Source organism: Poecilia mexicana, unplaced genomic scaffold (assembly GCF_051168715.1).
Source record: "Poecilia mexicana isolate PSO_F unplaced genomic scaffold, ASM5116871v1 scaffold_2, whole genome shotgun sequence".
Classification (NCBI taxonomy): domain Eukaryota; kingdom Metazoa; phylum Chordata; class Actinopteri; order Cyprinodontiformes; family Poeciliidae; genus Poecilia; species Poecilia mexicana.
In genome coordinates this window covers 56,287,116-56,302,190 of record NW_028263371.1, presented here as the reverse complement: position 1 = coordinate 56,302,190, position 15,075 = coordinate 56,287,116, and the positions used below count along the sequence as shown (strand labels likewise).

At 42.3% G+C, this 15,075-nt stretch overlaps 2 protein-coding genes across 2 annotated transcripts in view; both read right to left on the bottom strand.

Moving 5' to 3' along the window:
• LOC106904964 (anion exchange protein 3) overlaps positions 1-3,837 on the bottom strand; it is a 33,716-nt gene extending 29,879 nt beyond the window's left edge. Inside the window, exons 1-2 of the mRNA XM_014969522.2 lie at positions 3,618-3,837; positions 392-694 (exon numbers count right to left, since the gene is read on the bottom strand). Of these exons, the coding sequence (XP_014825008.1) occupies positions 392-433 (42 nt within the window). The 5' untranslated portion in view covers positions 434-694; positions 3,618-3,837. The remainder of the gene's footprint in view (positions 1-391; positions 695-3,617) is intronic.
• A 4,150-nt stretch (positions 3,838-7,987) lies between these two features.
• LOC106904961 (uncharacterized) overlaps positions 7,988-15,075 on the bottom strand; it is a 41,206-nt gene continuing 34,118 nt past the window's right edge. Inside the window, exons 38-54 of the mRNA XM_088003270.1 lie at positions 14,980-15,033; positions 14,795-14,902; positions 14,601-14,654; positions 14,461-14,514; positions 13,492-13,653; positions 13,300-13,407; positions 13,084-13,191; positions 12,504-12,557; positions 12,325-12,432; positions 12,173-12,226; positions 11,984-12,091; positions 10,743-10,796; positions 10,288-10,395; positions 9,895-10,204; positions 9,635-9,816; positions 9,319-9,561; positions 7,988-8,945 (exon numbers count right to left, since the gene is read on the bottom strand). Coding sequence (XP_087859396.1) covers positions 8,799-8,945; positions 9,319-9,561; positions 9,635-9,816; positions 9,895-10,204; positions 10,288-10,395; positions 10,743-10,796; positions 11,984-12,091; positions 12,173-12,226; positions 12,325-12,432; positions 12,504-12,557; positions 13,084-13,191; positions 13,300-13,407; positions 13,492-13,653; positions 14,461-14,514; positions 14,601-14,654; positions 14,795-14,902; positions 14,980-15,033 — 2,016 coding nt within the window. The 3' untranslated portion in view covers positions 7,988-8,798. The remainder of the gene's footprint in view (positions 8,946-9,318; positions 9,562-9,634; positions 9,817-9,894; positions 10,205-10,287; positions 10,396-10,742; positions 10,797-11,983; positions 12,092-12,172; positions 12,227-12,324; positions 12,433-12,503; positions 12,558-13,083; positions 13,192-13,299; positions 13,408-13,491; positions 13,654-14,460; positions 14,515-14,600; positions 14,655-14,794; positions 14,903-14,979; positions 15,034-15,075) is intronic.

Below are 15,075 nucleotides of genomic sequence, written 5' to 3'. Positions count from 1 at the left end.
CCGGGGGGATTACTGGTTGCTATGGTAACCACCAACTGCCAAAGGAAGGCAACATGAAGTTAGAAAGTTTCTGAAGAAATTTAAACGAAGCCCGTCGATTGGATCCCAGCGTTAAGTAAATATGAAAATAAAGTCGTATTACTATCAGAATAAAGTCATCATAGTGTGAGATTAAAGTAATCAGAATATGAGATTAAAGTCGTAATATTACCAGAATAAAGCAATATTAAAACGAGAATAAAGTGATAGAGCGAGAAGTTTTTAATTTAAATGAAGTGTTTTGTCCAGAATGTCAACATTACGTCAGTTTTAGAAATGAAACAAAAGCTTTATGTCTGTAATGTCTTGCCTGGAACAGATAAAACTCACATTAACTTGAAGGAATTCCTACCTGTTGTAGGTTAGCCAGAACATCATGGCCTCCAGTAGCCATGAGTCCAAACCAGCAGCCAACAGGAAGAGTCTCGACTTGCAGGCTAGCTAACACGGCCGAAGGCTAATTTAGAGGAGCTAACGGGCAGGAACCTGTTGATGGAAGAGTTTAACGGGGTTAGGACTGACGGGGAGGTACGGTTATCGCCATGGGGAGAGGAGGGAACGGATCGGGCGGGAAACCGAGGGAACCTGGAGAAGGACGGGATCAGCCCTTCTCTTTCACCGCAGGGGGTCCAGTAATCCTTTGGGGTGGCATAACCTGAAGGGGAAAGACAAAACGAGACACATCAACCTCTGAGTTATCACTTTCACCTGTTAGAAAGATAAACACCATCAGTATTTATCACTGGATAGGACAGCAGCTGTTAGCTGCTATAGCTAGTGACGCCTGTTAGCCACAATAGCTAGTGACAGCTGTTAGCTGTTATAGCTAGGGACAGCTGTTAGCTGCTATAGCTGGTGATGCCTGCTAAGTGAGTGAGCTAAGACAAAGTTAGTCTTAGCTCATTTATTTCTTCTCCAATTTCTATAAAATATGGCTGAATTTAAAGCTGAGGAAACTGTTTTTGATATAAAATATGAGTCTATCTAGAGCGGCAGGTAGTGAGTATTTTAGTAATCAAACAATTGGATAAAAGTTGTCCCATTCTACAGATTTTCATTTAACCACTTAAGCCTATTTTATAATATCTCAAATACACTAAGATGTAAATAAACAAATTCATTTTTCAAGAAAATAAACATTTTATTGCATAAAATGCAACAACATAGCATTTCTCTATTGTACATGTCATCATTTGAAGATTAACCGATTCATTTTTGTATTAACTGATTTAATAACTTGAATCTATAGTCTCCTTATAGGAGATTTTTTTTATTTTTGCACAATTTGAACCACATGAAGCTACTGACAGACAAATGCTGGATCAGCTTCTGCTCAGACAGCTCCATACTATTTACTACAATGATAATATCAAATGTCTGTGTAATGAGATAGCTTTGAATGGATCAGCTTTAAACGACTGAAGGAGACGGTGATACATGAAGCTGGAGTAATACTCTGTTAGCACACAGTGTGGTCAAAAGGTGAATGATAAATACCAAAACAGAGGCTAGACAGGAAAATAAAACCTGTGGGCAACGACCTCAGATGGAAAGATGAACCGTTGGTATCGAAATAAAGCCAACAGAGTTAGAGCTAAAAAGGAAGTTAATCAGCTTCACCTTTAGCACTGAAAAGCTGCTAACATAGCTTTGTCTTTAGCACTGAAAGGTGGCTAATACAGCTTCACTGTTAGCACTGAAAGGCAGCCAGCAGAGTTTTGCCGTTAGCGCTGTAAGGCGGCTAACATAGCTTTGCTATCAAGGCACAAAACGACAGCTACTAGAGCTTCAACTTTAGCATTGAAAGGCAGCTAACAGAGCTTGACCATTAGCAATGACAGGTGGCTAACAGCTTCAGCTCTGAAAGGCATGGCTGACGTGCTCCACTGTTAGCAATAAAAACCAAAGCTAGCTTCATTGCTTTCATTACACGATGTCCTTCCATCTCCTCTCTCCCAGCTTCTCCTTCAGTTCCTTTGGGTACTGACTGGGAATAAAACCAGCAAACAAAGCAGTTGCATAATTTATAAATAAAACATTCACCGTGGGAAAACATATCGGTTACTTTAGGCAACAAATGTACTGTTTTAATAAACCTTGAAGAAAAGCTCTTGGTTGTACAGATGGGTTGTTGTAAATGATAAAATCCTATGATTTGGGATTTTTTTTTAGCACAGTTGGACTTGGCATTGTTGCAGAGACATCTTGCAGAGTTTCACAGCCCACACTCACAAACTGACAGGTTTTTCATGCACAGCAAACAGAGAGTGGAAGATTGTGACTTTACTGGAGTTAATCCGACAAATTAAATGCTCCATTCTCCCAAAATGGCTACAACAAAATTAAAATCTATATACATTAAGTCCAGAGTCTGAACCTGAAACTATCAGCAGACTCAGAATTCATTTGTACAAAATCAACCTGACAGACTTTAACTGATTTCAGACAGAAGACGGCTTTGGTTCCTCTTTGAAACAAAATACTCACCAGGAAGTTAGCAGCAGTATTTAGCCAATGTGAAAACAAACTTAATATTTAGCAAACTAAACAAGTTTGAAGCTAAGCATTTAGTTTGAAGCTAAATACTTAGCTAGCTATGTAAATATTTTGTATAGAGACAAAATATTTAGCATCAAATTAGATGTTTAGTTTTGTAAGTAAATTTAGTTTAGCTTCAAATGAAATTTTTTACTTGCTAACTAAATAGTTAATTTGAAATTAAATAGTTAGCTTGCTAACAAAGCATTTAGCTAGCAAGCTAAATATTTTACAAATATTATTTTGTTTGTTTGAAACTAAATATTTAGCTTACAAAATGTTTATCCTCAAAGTAAATAGCTTGCTAACTGAAAATTTTGTGCTTAGCTTAATAACTAGACATTTAAGTAAACAATTGGTTTGTTAACTAAATATTTTATTTGGAACTAAATATTTAAGCTTGATTAATTAGTATTTAGTTAACAGGCTACATGTTTAGCTGGCTAATACTTAGTTAAGATCTGTTCTACAAATAAACAAAATAATTAGCTTCAAACTAAATATTTAGCTTGCTAATTAAATATTGAGCTAGATAATAAAAATTTTCGTTTAAAACTGACCTTTATATAAATTGATGGTAAAAATAACTTTTTCTCTTATGACAGGCTGAAAAACCCAAATTATCGCTGCTAATTTTTACTGTGTAGCTTTACAAGCAGCACATCCTTCCTATAGTTTTCACAGTAAAATATTGTATTTATATTAAATCTAATCGCAGGTTTGAAGCGCCCGCCTGTCGTGCTGGAGCGGATCTCGGTGTTTGCTGAGTCATGATTCACTGAGTGCCTCTCCAACAGGCTCCCTGTCCTGCAGATCCTCCGCTGCTGCGATGCATTTCCCGCTGCATCACCCAGATGCAGCACATCAACACTAACCAGGGAAACGGCAGCCTCCGACTCTCCTGACGGTACCTGAACACACCACGCTGCTGTAAAGCTGCACAATCAGCGCTGTAATGTGCAGCTGCTATTTACACGCAACATGCGTGTCTTTGCTGCAGCCACCCACTCGGGATAATTTCCACAGCAGCGGAAACCTACCTGCGCCGTGGCAGCGCAGCGGTCCGGCTGCAGAGGCGGAAAGAGCCGATGTATCCCGCGGCTATGCGCGGAACCAGCCCGACTGCTCCGCGGTTCCGTAACCCAGTAAAGATACGCCAGTCTGCCCACTGCAAGGATGCGACACCACGTGACCGTGGACGGGCTGCGAGGAAAAAATAAAACCCAACACTGCTTCTGTGTTTCACATCTGAATTAAGTCAGTTTCGCTGATTAAGTACATTTAGATCTGTTTTTTTATTATAATAATTATGTAGGTAGAAAAACTGAATAAATTTCTGCCAAAAATCTGAGATTAATTTAGAAAATCGTCAAGAAAAAAAATAACATTTTCTGCGATTGAAAAGTCAAAAGATTTGCTGGGTGAAAAATCGTAAATTTTGAGATGACATTCAGAAATTGTCTAGAAAAAAAAATACATTTCTGAGTTTGAAAATTTTTTTGAACAGTTTTGAAACACTTTTTTATTTTTGAAACAGAAATTCCAAATCTTTTCTAGAACATTTCTGAAATTAATCTTAAATTGTCTAAATTTTTTCTAGCAATTTTTTTACTTTTGAAACTGAAATTTCTCCTCAAAGATTTACGGACTTACCAGAAATGTACAAAACTCACAAACACAAAGGTTCCTTTCAGAAAATGTGTAGGTATGAAAAACAAAAAAGAAAGAAAGTGATTAAGTGAACTCATGAAATGATTTAGTTTGTCCAACACCCGTCAGTGGGCGGGGCAGAGGGCGGGGCAGAGGGCGGGGCTTAGGGACGGAGCAGTTACAGTATAAATTTAGTCCTCTATCGATGAACTCTGCTAACCTCTTTCTTTGGTGGCCGCTCTTGTGATGGATCACTAACTTTCCTCTGAGTTTGTAGGAGAAATTTTGATCTCAGCAGATTATCGTCAACATGGTCGATAAAAACAGAAACATGACTGAATGTTTTGGAAAACAACGAAAAGTTTCAGTAGATTTCTAATATCGCCATCTGCTGTATCGGAGTGTCATCACCTGATCTGCAGCGTCTTATCTGGGATCGATTGTCTTCACTGGATGTCATGAAATCACTAAATACACATTTTATTTGTTTTCTGCATCAGCTACAATAAAACTGACATACATAAGTGAATTGTTATTAAATTATGTAAATATTTATTTGTTTCATGGTTTGTTTAATTAATGATTTATTTATGCATGTATTTATTTAATTTTGTATCTCACTTTTTATGTGCTGCTGAAAGAGAAGACAAACTGCAGACAATGAATCATTAAAAAAACAAATAGTCTCAATAAAAAATCAGTTAGCTTCATTTGTTTCCTGTTAAATTGAACTTTTCTTATTTCATGTTAACAAAAACGGCGAGAATCTGTCAAATAAAAACTTTCTGAAGTTGAATTCATTCATCCCTCCACTAGAGGGCAGCACAACTTCATATTTAACAACATTGAACTCTAAATAAAATATGTTTTTCATTTTTAATGGCTCTTAAATCACTAATAATGAAGAACAGGTTAATTATGTGACAAACTTTAAAATAAGTTAAGGACTCTGCTTTACACAGGATGGATTATCAGCATTCAAACTCTTTCTTTCGTCTTTATTTACTGCCTTTATTCTTTACTAAACTTGTCTTTAACTTGGAAAAAAGTTACCATACATAAACTAGAATGACTGAGACACATTGTTTCCAGTTTTGGTTTAACTGGAAGGGTTAGGGTTAAACTCATAAAAGTAATCCCTTCAGTAGAGATCCAGCATTGTTTCTCTTTTTTCTGCCCCTCTTTATGAAAACACTCCTGTTGGATGATGCTACGCTTTATTTTTAGTTTGATGGGCTTTGCCAAAAAACACATGAGTAAGTTTTATCAGTAAAAAATACAACTAAATCTAATAAAAGCCTTCAAAACCAAAGACAAAAGTGAAGCTGTTTCCTCATGATTGTTCACAGAAACTCTGTTTGCTGATTGGATGATGTTTAAAGTGTAACTAAACCCTAAATCAACTTTTTTTTAAATAAAACGTCTAAATTGTTCCATAGAGGTGCTATCTTTAAGTTTACATTTGTACATTTTCCTGTAAATTTATTTAATTCTGCAACATTTTTCCCAAACCGTCCAAGTGCTGCCCTCGTTGGGGTGAATGGTGGTACTGCACGCGATTTTCCTATTGGTTCTAGTCCAGCTTGGTTGGTGTTTACGTCGCTCAGCATTAAAGCATCTCACTCAGGCGCGCCCCCTGGTGGCGAGTCAGGAGGTGGACTAGCTAGCATTGACTGATAGCGTTTCTCAGCTTTGCAAATTTCAGATTTATTTACATTGTTGACTTTTTGTTGCCATTAAAGTCTCCAGAAACAAATAAAAAAGCGTTAGATTTATTACTAGTAGCTTATTGTTCTTTTTAAGTTGCTAGACGTGTTGCTCGTTTCTTCTTTGACAAAAATGAACTAGATTTGTCGCTAGTTGCCTGGTGAAGAACTTGATTTGTTGCTAATCACTTATTTTAAACAAAGTCGTTAAATTTGTTTCTACTTGCTTTTTTGACAAAATAATCAGACGTGTAACTTTTTTGAAGAACACTTCAAAATTTGTCACTACTTGTTTTTATTTAGTTGTTAGTATGAATATAAAGCAACATATTTTCTAAGTTGACATCAAACTTTTCCTTTGTCCGGATCATTAACCCCTTGATGTCCTCCACTCATTCCCAAGCTTAGCCACGCCCCTCCGTGTATTTTGGCTCCGCCCACTTTCTAGTTTTTCAACATTTGTTTGGGGGCGGGGCTAAGTTTTCACAGGGGTTGGTTCTTCTTTAAGAGCAGCTGGTAGCAGAGGATTTTGTTTGTGGTTATCGCAGTAAAGGGGCTGGATATAGACACGGCTCAGCAGACTGTAGGTTGAACTCCGACCTCTGGGGCGTTTGCTGCAGGTTTTCCCTCATTTCCTGTCCGAAAGGCACAGAGAGCATCCATTATCCTCCCTCCACCGCACAGTTTAACACCACTGTTGATCTGTCACATAAAATCCAAAAATGTTACTCTTCAATGTGACAAAATGTGTAAAAATATAAAGTGTTGTGAATAATTTTGCAAGTCGTTGTAAATTTAAACTATGAGATTTGAAAACTGCCACCTCTTCTTATCAGCAGAAAAAAACAACTAATCAGTTAATCACACAATCAAATATCGATTTTTTTTTTTTTACGAAAGTTTGGATATTTAATGTTTTTTTCCAGTGTTGAAATGTTCTTTAGAAATTAAATTTGTCTTTTTATCTTTGCGAAGATCTGTTTGCATTAATGCCATATACTCTTACTATCAGTTGAAAATTGTCTCAAAACAATATTTTTGTTTACTGCAATAGTTTCTGGAACAGTTTATCCAGAAAAAGTTGTTATTGTGACAGGTTTATTTATAAACATCCAAACTTTTCCACTTCCTGAATGAAAAACTTCCTCTTCTTTTTCACGGTGGCCGAAAGGTGCAAATACGCATCAAACACATGAATGATGCAAACTCCAAATGCATAAACATAATCTCCAACTTTTTAGACCAAATCCGATGCACAATTTTTAATTTCTTCCTTGGAAAAAATTACAAATGACAGAAAATGTTTTAAAAATGTTTTTTATTTCAGCCGTTCCTTCTGTGAGTTGACCTGAATTCAAAGTTGAAAATGAAAAAAGAAAATGATTGTCAAACAAGGTGGTAGTTCTTAGGTTTGCAAACATTACTCTCAATTATGGAAGCCCAAAAGTGCATTGGTAAAAAAAAATCCAAAAATTAAATCTTCAGAAACAGAAAATTTGATTAATCTGTCAAACGGAATTATCACCTGGCTTTACATAAACACAAAAAAACAAATGCAACATTAAAAATGCTGCTGTCACAGAAAACAGAAGCGGGAGAGAAACTGCTGCAAATCGCAGAAACAGGAAGCATAAAACACTGCAAACTCACTTTACTAAACGAAAGTCCTCCTGACCACTAGGGGGAGTCTGGAGTCGATAATAATAGCCATGTAAAAATGCTGCTCAACGATTAGCACACATTCTCTTTCTTTGTTCCTCAAACTTTCTTCTGTTCATCCTGTCTTTCTTGAAGGTCTGTTCCCAGATGATTTGGCGGTCGACGCCCCCTGGTGGTTTGGAGGACATCACAGTTTACAGCTTCTATTTCCTGCTTTCTTTTGCGTTTGTTTTATTATGTTTGTGTGTTTTGGAGTTTGAATCATTCACATGTTTGCATAATAAATGCTCTTGACTGAAATGGTGACAGAAGATCCTATAAAAAAAAAAACGGTTCACGTTAGCGCCGCCTCCAGCCTGACAGGACCTTCATTAATTTGACAAAAACTTGGGCGATTAAGAAGCATTCAGTTTAATTTGTTGCAAAGCAAAAAGTACAAAGCAGACAGCCAGTTATTCTAAAAAACTGAATATAAGAAGGATTTCTAGAGCATCATTATAAGTCCAGAATACGGCAAACCGGGAGCTGGCGTGCGTTGGATGGTGATATTTGCGCTACCTGCTGCTGTACCGTTTGTTTGGGTCAAAAGTCACCACACAGCACCTCACTCGTCCCTCCATCATCTTTATTTACAGCCCAAGCAGCTCTGCACCGGGAGAAGAGATCACTTGGAAAACAGCACCTGGGAGGACAGATTTACACGTGGTTTTCTGGTTTCTGAGCGTCGGTGGCGAGGTAGCTAACTCGGAGCGATCAGATTCCCCGCCTGGCCGTGTGGCGGCGGCGATCCGGGGAACTCATCATCCGGGGCTGCCTTCCCCTCTGTAGCACCACAATGTGTTCAATTCAAACATAAAGACAGAGTTCTCATTAAAAACAATAGCAACAATAATAATAAAAGCAATGAGAGTGGGACATGCAGCAACATTTCCAGGCTTATGAACAGCAGCTCTCAGTTACTTTGTGTCCAATTTGTGGAGTGAAATTTGCTGCATGAAGCTTTGAGCAAACAAACACGAGACGACAAAGGAAGGATTTAGGTTTTTCTTTTTTTACCAATTATTTTTCTTACAAACATTCATACAAAATTAGAAATCTTGGATGTCTTGGTGTGGGTGAAAGGCACAATAAATATCCTGCCACAGGGCCAGAAGAGTCCTCAGTACTCTGACCGTGTCAGCTGTCAGTCCAACAGTCTCAGGAAGTTTACAAGAAGCACACGGGCCCGATGTCGATGCCGAACTCCTGACTGGGGCCACCAATGTCCACAGGGGCCAAATCCACTATGGGAAGTCTCGCTGTTTTCTGTGTCCTGTACTCAAACACTGTCTTGCCCCAGCTGCTGGACGCTTGCTGTAAAACAGAGAAACCAAATCAGTTCCTGACGGCCTGAAGCGCTCAGGGTGTTTACACTGGTACTGCAACAGAAACGGAAAGGAACTTATTACTTCTTCTTCAAATAATTCCTAACTTTAGCATTAGCTGCTGCTAAAGACCATGTTGGTTTTACTGTATTAGCATTAGCTTCTGTTATATATCGATAGTGATATGATTAGTTAATGCTTCAGGGTTACAGCAGCTAACGTTCAGCTAGCATCAACCACTGCTGGATTCATTGAATCGGTCTCCTGAAGCCGGTCCTCTCTAACATATCCAGGGTAGTTTTGGAGCAGGTGGTTGTTTCTCTGTCTCGTATCTGTTGGTGTTTCGTGGCGGTGAGCCGTACCGAGCAGGAGTCCTCCAGCACCGTGTATCTGAAGCGGTTGTTGCCCTCAGCCTTCAGCTCCAGGTCGTTGGAGCCTTTGAGGATCACGGCTTTCTTCAGGTTGCCCGCCTTGGCGTCGCTGTAGCCCACGGAGTTCTTGCAGTGGTAGGTGACGGTCTGAGACGCCTCCTTGGACAGCAGGCGGATGAAGGTCATCTGCACCGTGACGGAGTTCGCCGGCTGATCCCTGTTGCCGTAGGTAAACTGGAAACACAGAGAAAACGTCAGCGCCGTGCCATGAAGGCCCTCGGGTTATGCTGAAGAAGTTCTGGCTCACGTGCGTCCCGCCGTTGATGTCGGCTCCGAACCACACGGGTTTGTTCCTGGACGCGGTCCACCACACTTTGCGAGGTATAGTGGCCGGGTTGGCGGAGATGCAGGTTTCTCCGGTGTCCATGTTGCAGTGAACCTTGATGGCATCTTCTGAACTGCCCTGGTTTGGATCCACCCAGTACTCACCTGCAGACAAAGTCACCAAAAACTACTTCATGCTTCCAGTTCCCTTCCTGAGGCGCTGCCGGCCGTAAAGCGACGTACCGCTCGTCTTCATGGGGTAGCACCTCTTCAGGTCGTCGCAGGTCCGGGCCGGGTGCTTCCTGCTGCCGTCCGGACTCTTCATGCTGTCGATCTGACTGCTGAGGGCCTTCAGGGTCGCCTGGACGCCCGGGTCCACCGGGAGGATGGTGGAGGAGTTGCTGTTGGGCAGGGCTTCGTCTTCGCTGAACTCTGGAGGAGGAGGGGGCCCGGAGTCGTAATCCTGGGGGCCGCCAAACAGATCGTCCATCGCCGCCACGGGTGGCCCTGGAGGCCCGGGAGGACCGGAGGGTCCGGGTTCTCCTGGAGGGCCCTGTTGATTCCACACACAGCTTGATTTATTCCAGATTAGTGAAGCTTTCAGTGACTCTCAGATGAAGCTTTTCAAATCTTTACCTGAGGCCCAATTTCTCCGCTGAGTCCTCGTGTGCCTGGAGGCCCCATGGGGCCCGGCTGACCCATGTACCCCTCCTTTCCAGGAGGCCCGATGGGCCCGGGAGGACCCTGAGTCAGGGTCAATGAGAACTCAACATTAGAAGAAACCAATGGTCTGAGCTGAACTGATGCTAATGCTAATGTTGTTATGCTAATGTTTAACATTTACAGCTAATTATTCAGATTTTTGGCCTCATTAAAAACAACAGAAATTTATCTGCTGTTACAGTAAAACTATAGTGATCAAACACTCTGACCCACAACACAGCACCGAACTGGCCGGAGCTAACATATGCTAACGCTAACATTTGTATGTGACAGTTACTGGAGGCATCAGCAGCTACAGTTTTTGTCCTGCATTAAAATGAAAAGTTGGCGTGGTTTCATCATAAAACCGATGTAAGCGCAGCGCTTACCCTCGGGCCGCCCGGCCCAACGATCCCAGGAGCTCCTTGCTCTCCAGTTGTGCCCTAAAAATATTAAAAACAAACATGAGGAATGATTTTCAGGCAGGAAATCTCACATAATTGCTCTTTTTTCCCTATTAATCAGATAAATGGAAGCTCATTCTGAGGGTCCTGGCATATTTTCCACTAAAACCTTAGAAAACTGGCCTTGTGATTCGTTCAACATGCTTCTCTCTGAAGGTACAAATACTTCAAAATGTCAACGTTTACACTTTATTAGCCTGAACTTAATATCTTATATCACCCATTTCTAAGTGGAGTTAGAAAGTTGTATTTTCCACTCCTTCGAGAACAAACGCCAATCAGGCATAACATTATGACCTTATTGAGACGTCGACTCCAGCAGATGCAACCTGTGGTATTTGGCAGTGGAAGGTTGTTTGTCCAGAACATCCCAAAAGTCCGTTTTAATAGATAAACTTTCTGTTTATCTAGAAAGTCCGGATCGTTTGGGGAGCCTAACCAAAGTCTGAAACAAACTTGGATCGGTTGACGTGAACTCTGGTTCGGTTCCAATGCATATGTGAACGCCAAGCGGACCGGAGACCAAACCAGGAAGTGGACTACAGTGCAGGGCATTCTGGGTAAATACAACGTATTAGCCTAGCGCTAGTAGGAGAAACGGATCGTAGTTTTTAGCCAAAGACTAAAGAGAAATCCTGACGCCTCCATCTTGGTTCCATCTGGTGAAGAAGGAAGTTGCTCTCAGTATCTCCAGAGGTTTTTGTGTCGTTTCCTTCAGTGGTTCTTGGTGCAGCGCCCCCACAGGCCGGGAGGGGAACAGGTTGGTTTGACTCAGAACCACAGCAGCTGGAGATGGAGCAGATGTTCTGGTTCCAGTAGAACCGGGTCGACTGGATTGTCACGTGTGAAAACATCTGAAGATCTGAGGAATCTGGAGACGAAAATAAACAATTCCTGCTGGTTCTGGTCTGCAGCCATGCTTAGGTAGGCATCAAAGTAAAATCCATGCCGATGGAGGAATCCAAGGTTTCCTATTAGAACACGACCCAAACAGTCACACGCCCCGGTTTCAGTGGACAGGGGTCAGATTGGACCCACCACCAGGGGTCACCTGGACAGTCACTGGTCATAATGTTATGCCTGATCAGGGATGTTGAGGTGGACAGCATCTGTCATTACTGAGGAGCCTCTTCATGTCTTAAAGGTGGAGGAGGAGCAGGCCGTACCGGAGGTCCAGGAAGACCCTGCAGACCCGTGTATCCTCGGTGTCCTTTCTGCCCTCTCTCTCCGTGATCGCCCAGGTCCCCCTTATCTCCTCTCGGTCCTTGTGGTCCCTGAATTGGAGAAACAAAGTCTGTAGCTGCAGTTCATCTCAAAATGTATCATTTGTTTTGTTTCACGGCTTCAGGACGGACCACCAGTCCTCGTTTCCCGGCTGCTCCGGGTGGTCCTTGGGGTCCTCTTGAGCCCTAAAGTCAATAGGAAGACCTCTGGTTAACCTTTGACCTGGACCAAACCCTCAACGAGCTCCAGCAGATGATGTTAGAGCTGAATGGTAAAGACTTACAGGCTCGCCTCTCTTTCCTGGAGAACCCGGCGCACCGACGGGTCCTGGGGTTCCAGGAAGTCCTTGTGGACCAATCAAACCCTCCGGACCAGAATCTCCCCGGTCTCCCTGAAACGTTTCGGACTGTCAGTGTTTTGCATCACAAGAATCAGAACCAGAATGTTTGGTTTTCCTCCTACCCTCTGACCCAAACCGCCGTCTTTCCCTGGAGGTCCGTCGGATCCGGCCGGGCCCTGAGCAGAACCAGCACATGAGTTACAGAGACCAGAAGGTTTAGCAAAGGATCCTGCAGAGTTCTTCATAGACTTAGACACTACAGATCATGAATTACTCTAGAAATACGGTGGAAGTGGAATTGATCATTCATGGATAGAACTTATCAATAATCAAAGACATCGACAATAAAGCTGGGAGACAAAAGCAAACATAAAACATACATTTAAAATAAATATTAATGTTTCTATCCTTTATCTGTGACTTGTCTTTTTTTTGCTAAAGTTGTTAGCATGTAGCCTGGTAAAGACAGGAAGTGGTTATGGGTCCAGTAAATAAACAGAACTGACTATGTGAATAAAAAACTATAATAAACAAACAAACAAACTTAGTCTGGTGGGGAGCAATTAAAGCCTGGCAGCCCGCCAGGCTGAGAGAAACCGTGCTTATGTTTCTGATGGAAAAGTTAAAAATTACCTAAATGAAAAGTTCATAATAAAAATCACATCTTTGTTGAGCAACTTGTGGAAAACAGCTTTTACTTACATCCGGACCGGGATCGCCGCGCGGTCCATTAGCGCCAGGAACGCCGACCGGACCTGGAGGGCCTTTATCTCCTGGTGATCCTGGGGAGCCCTGCTTCCCTGGAGGTCCCTGGAACCAGGAACACAGAACCGGATCAACGACAGAACCGGATTAAGGTCTGGTGGATCCAGATTCCAGATTACTCTGCAGATGAAGCAGAAGGTCGGGGAAACTCACCGCTGGTCCTGGAAGGCCCGGCATGCCCCGCTCTCCTCTCTGCCCGGGAAGACCCACGATGCCTCTCTGTCCTGTGGTTCCAGCCGGACCCGGAGGGCCATCAGGACCCTGAAGCACACAGGAAACTTTAACTACACACCTGCAGACCGGACGGCTTTGTGGGCCGGCTGAGCGGAGGCGTCGTCAGCTCACCGTGGGGCCGTCCTCTCCGGGGTCGCCCTTGTCCCCGGGGCTCCCTGGGGGCCCCGCCGGGCCGCGCTCGCCCTGCCTCCCAGGCGACCCGTGGTCCCCGCGGAGCCCTGGGGGGCCCTCTTTCCCCGGGGCTCCCTGGGGCCCCGCTTCACCGACCGGGCCCTGAAAATCCACAGACACAATCAGAGAAACTAAACCAGCGTCGGGTTTTAGGAGCGGCTGTACCTTTAAATCTTAACGTGAAATAAATCCTGAACAAACAGAATATTAATGTTTAATCTGCCTGAGGCGCTGCGGCCCGACACAAAACAACCAGTAATAATTATTTTACATTTTTTGGTTATTAGATTGAATCAGAATCAATTTCATAAGATAAGATTTGGTTCTGACTTTAAGCACTTATAACTTGGTTGATAACTATAAATACATTAATGAAGAAGTTTACTTTGGAAAAATGGTTCTTTAAATTGTAAACGGCAAACATAAATAAATTAACATTTGTGCAAATAAAATGCAGATCTGTTGATTTTCAGTGAAATTCTGAATTAAGAAAAACTGGAGAAAACTACAGAAATTCAACACATCCTGCTCTTTCAACTGTTGGTTAAATGCAATTTAATGATTAAACACGTTGGGTAAATGTGATGCTAACTCGCACCTGAAGGTGGCAGTATTACTTCTTCTCTCTAGAAAATTATCGGAAAATTCCTATTATCTTTAAAGCAGCAGCAAAAGTGAAATGAAACGAGTTTAGATGAAGAAACGTCAGTGAGATCAGCTGAACTTCAGATTAATTCTATTTATTTTATCTTAACAGTTGAGAGGATTTATTTCAAACTAAGGGTGGAAAAAGTTTGAATTCATTCAGTTTAAATCAGCTAAAGAAGTTAAACTGAGGAACTTTCCAACCCTGGTTACTGAATGTAAAACCATTTGATCAAAGTCCAGTTTTTGCAGCGCGGTACCTACAGGTGGGCCCGGCGGTCCGACTTTTCCTGCAGATCCAGGGAAACCAGTGGGGCCCTAAAGCAGGAAAACACAAAACATTTGACTCATGAGGCGTTTAGGGCTCACTGGGGTAAATCAGTTCCAATGAATCGTCATCGTACCGGTGCACCCTGCGTTCCTCGACCTCCTTTCAGCCCAGAAACACCAATTGGACCCTGAAACAATAAACCACAACCTTAAACTCAGCAACATAAGCAGGAAAGACGATGTTCTGTTAAGTATTTTTAATTCTAAAACGACGGATAAAACAGTAACTCGGTCATGGTGACGATGTAAGACCGAGTCTGAGACCCACCGGAGGTCCGTGGGCTCCGGCCAGACCCTGCGGTCCTGGAGAACCAGCATCTCCTTTCTGACCGGGCTCTCCAGGTTCTCCCTTCACTCCAGGTTGACCATCAGGACCCTGGGAAACACGGATTTTTAGGCTGGAGCTTTGGACAGCGAGGCGTTACATGAGCGACGAACATTAAGGTTAGTTACCTGCGGTCCGGTGAACCCAACAGCGCCGATCGGACCGGGGTCGCCCCTCGATCCCTGCAAAAAACCAAAGTTTTGATTGGAATTATCTGAAATAAC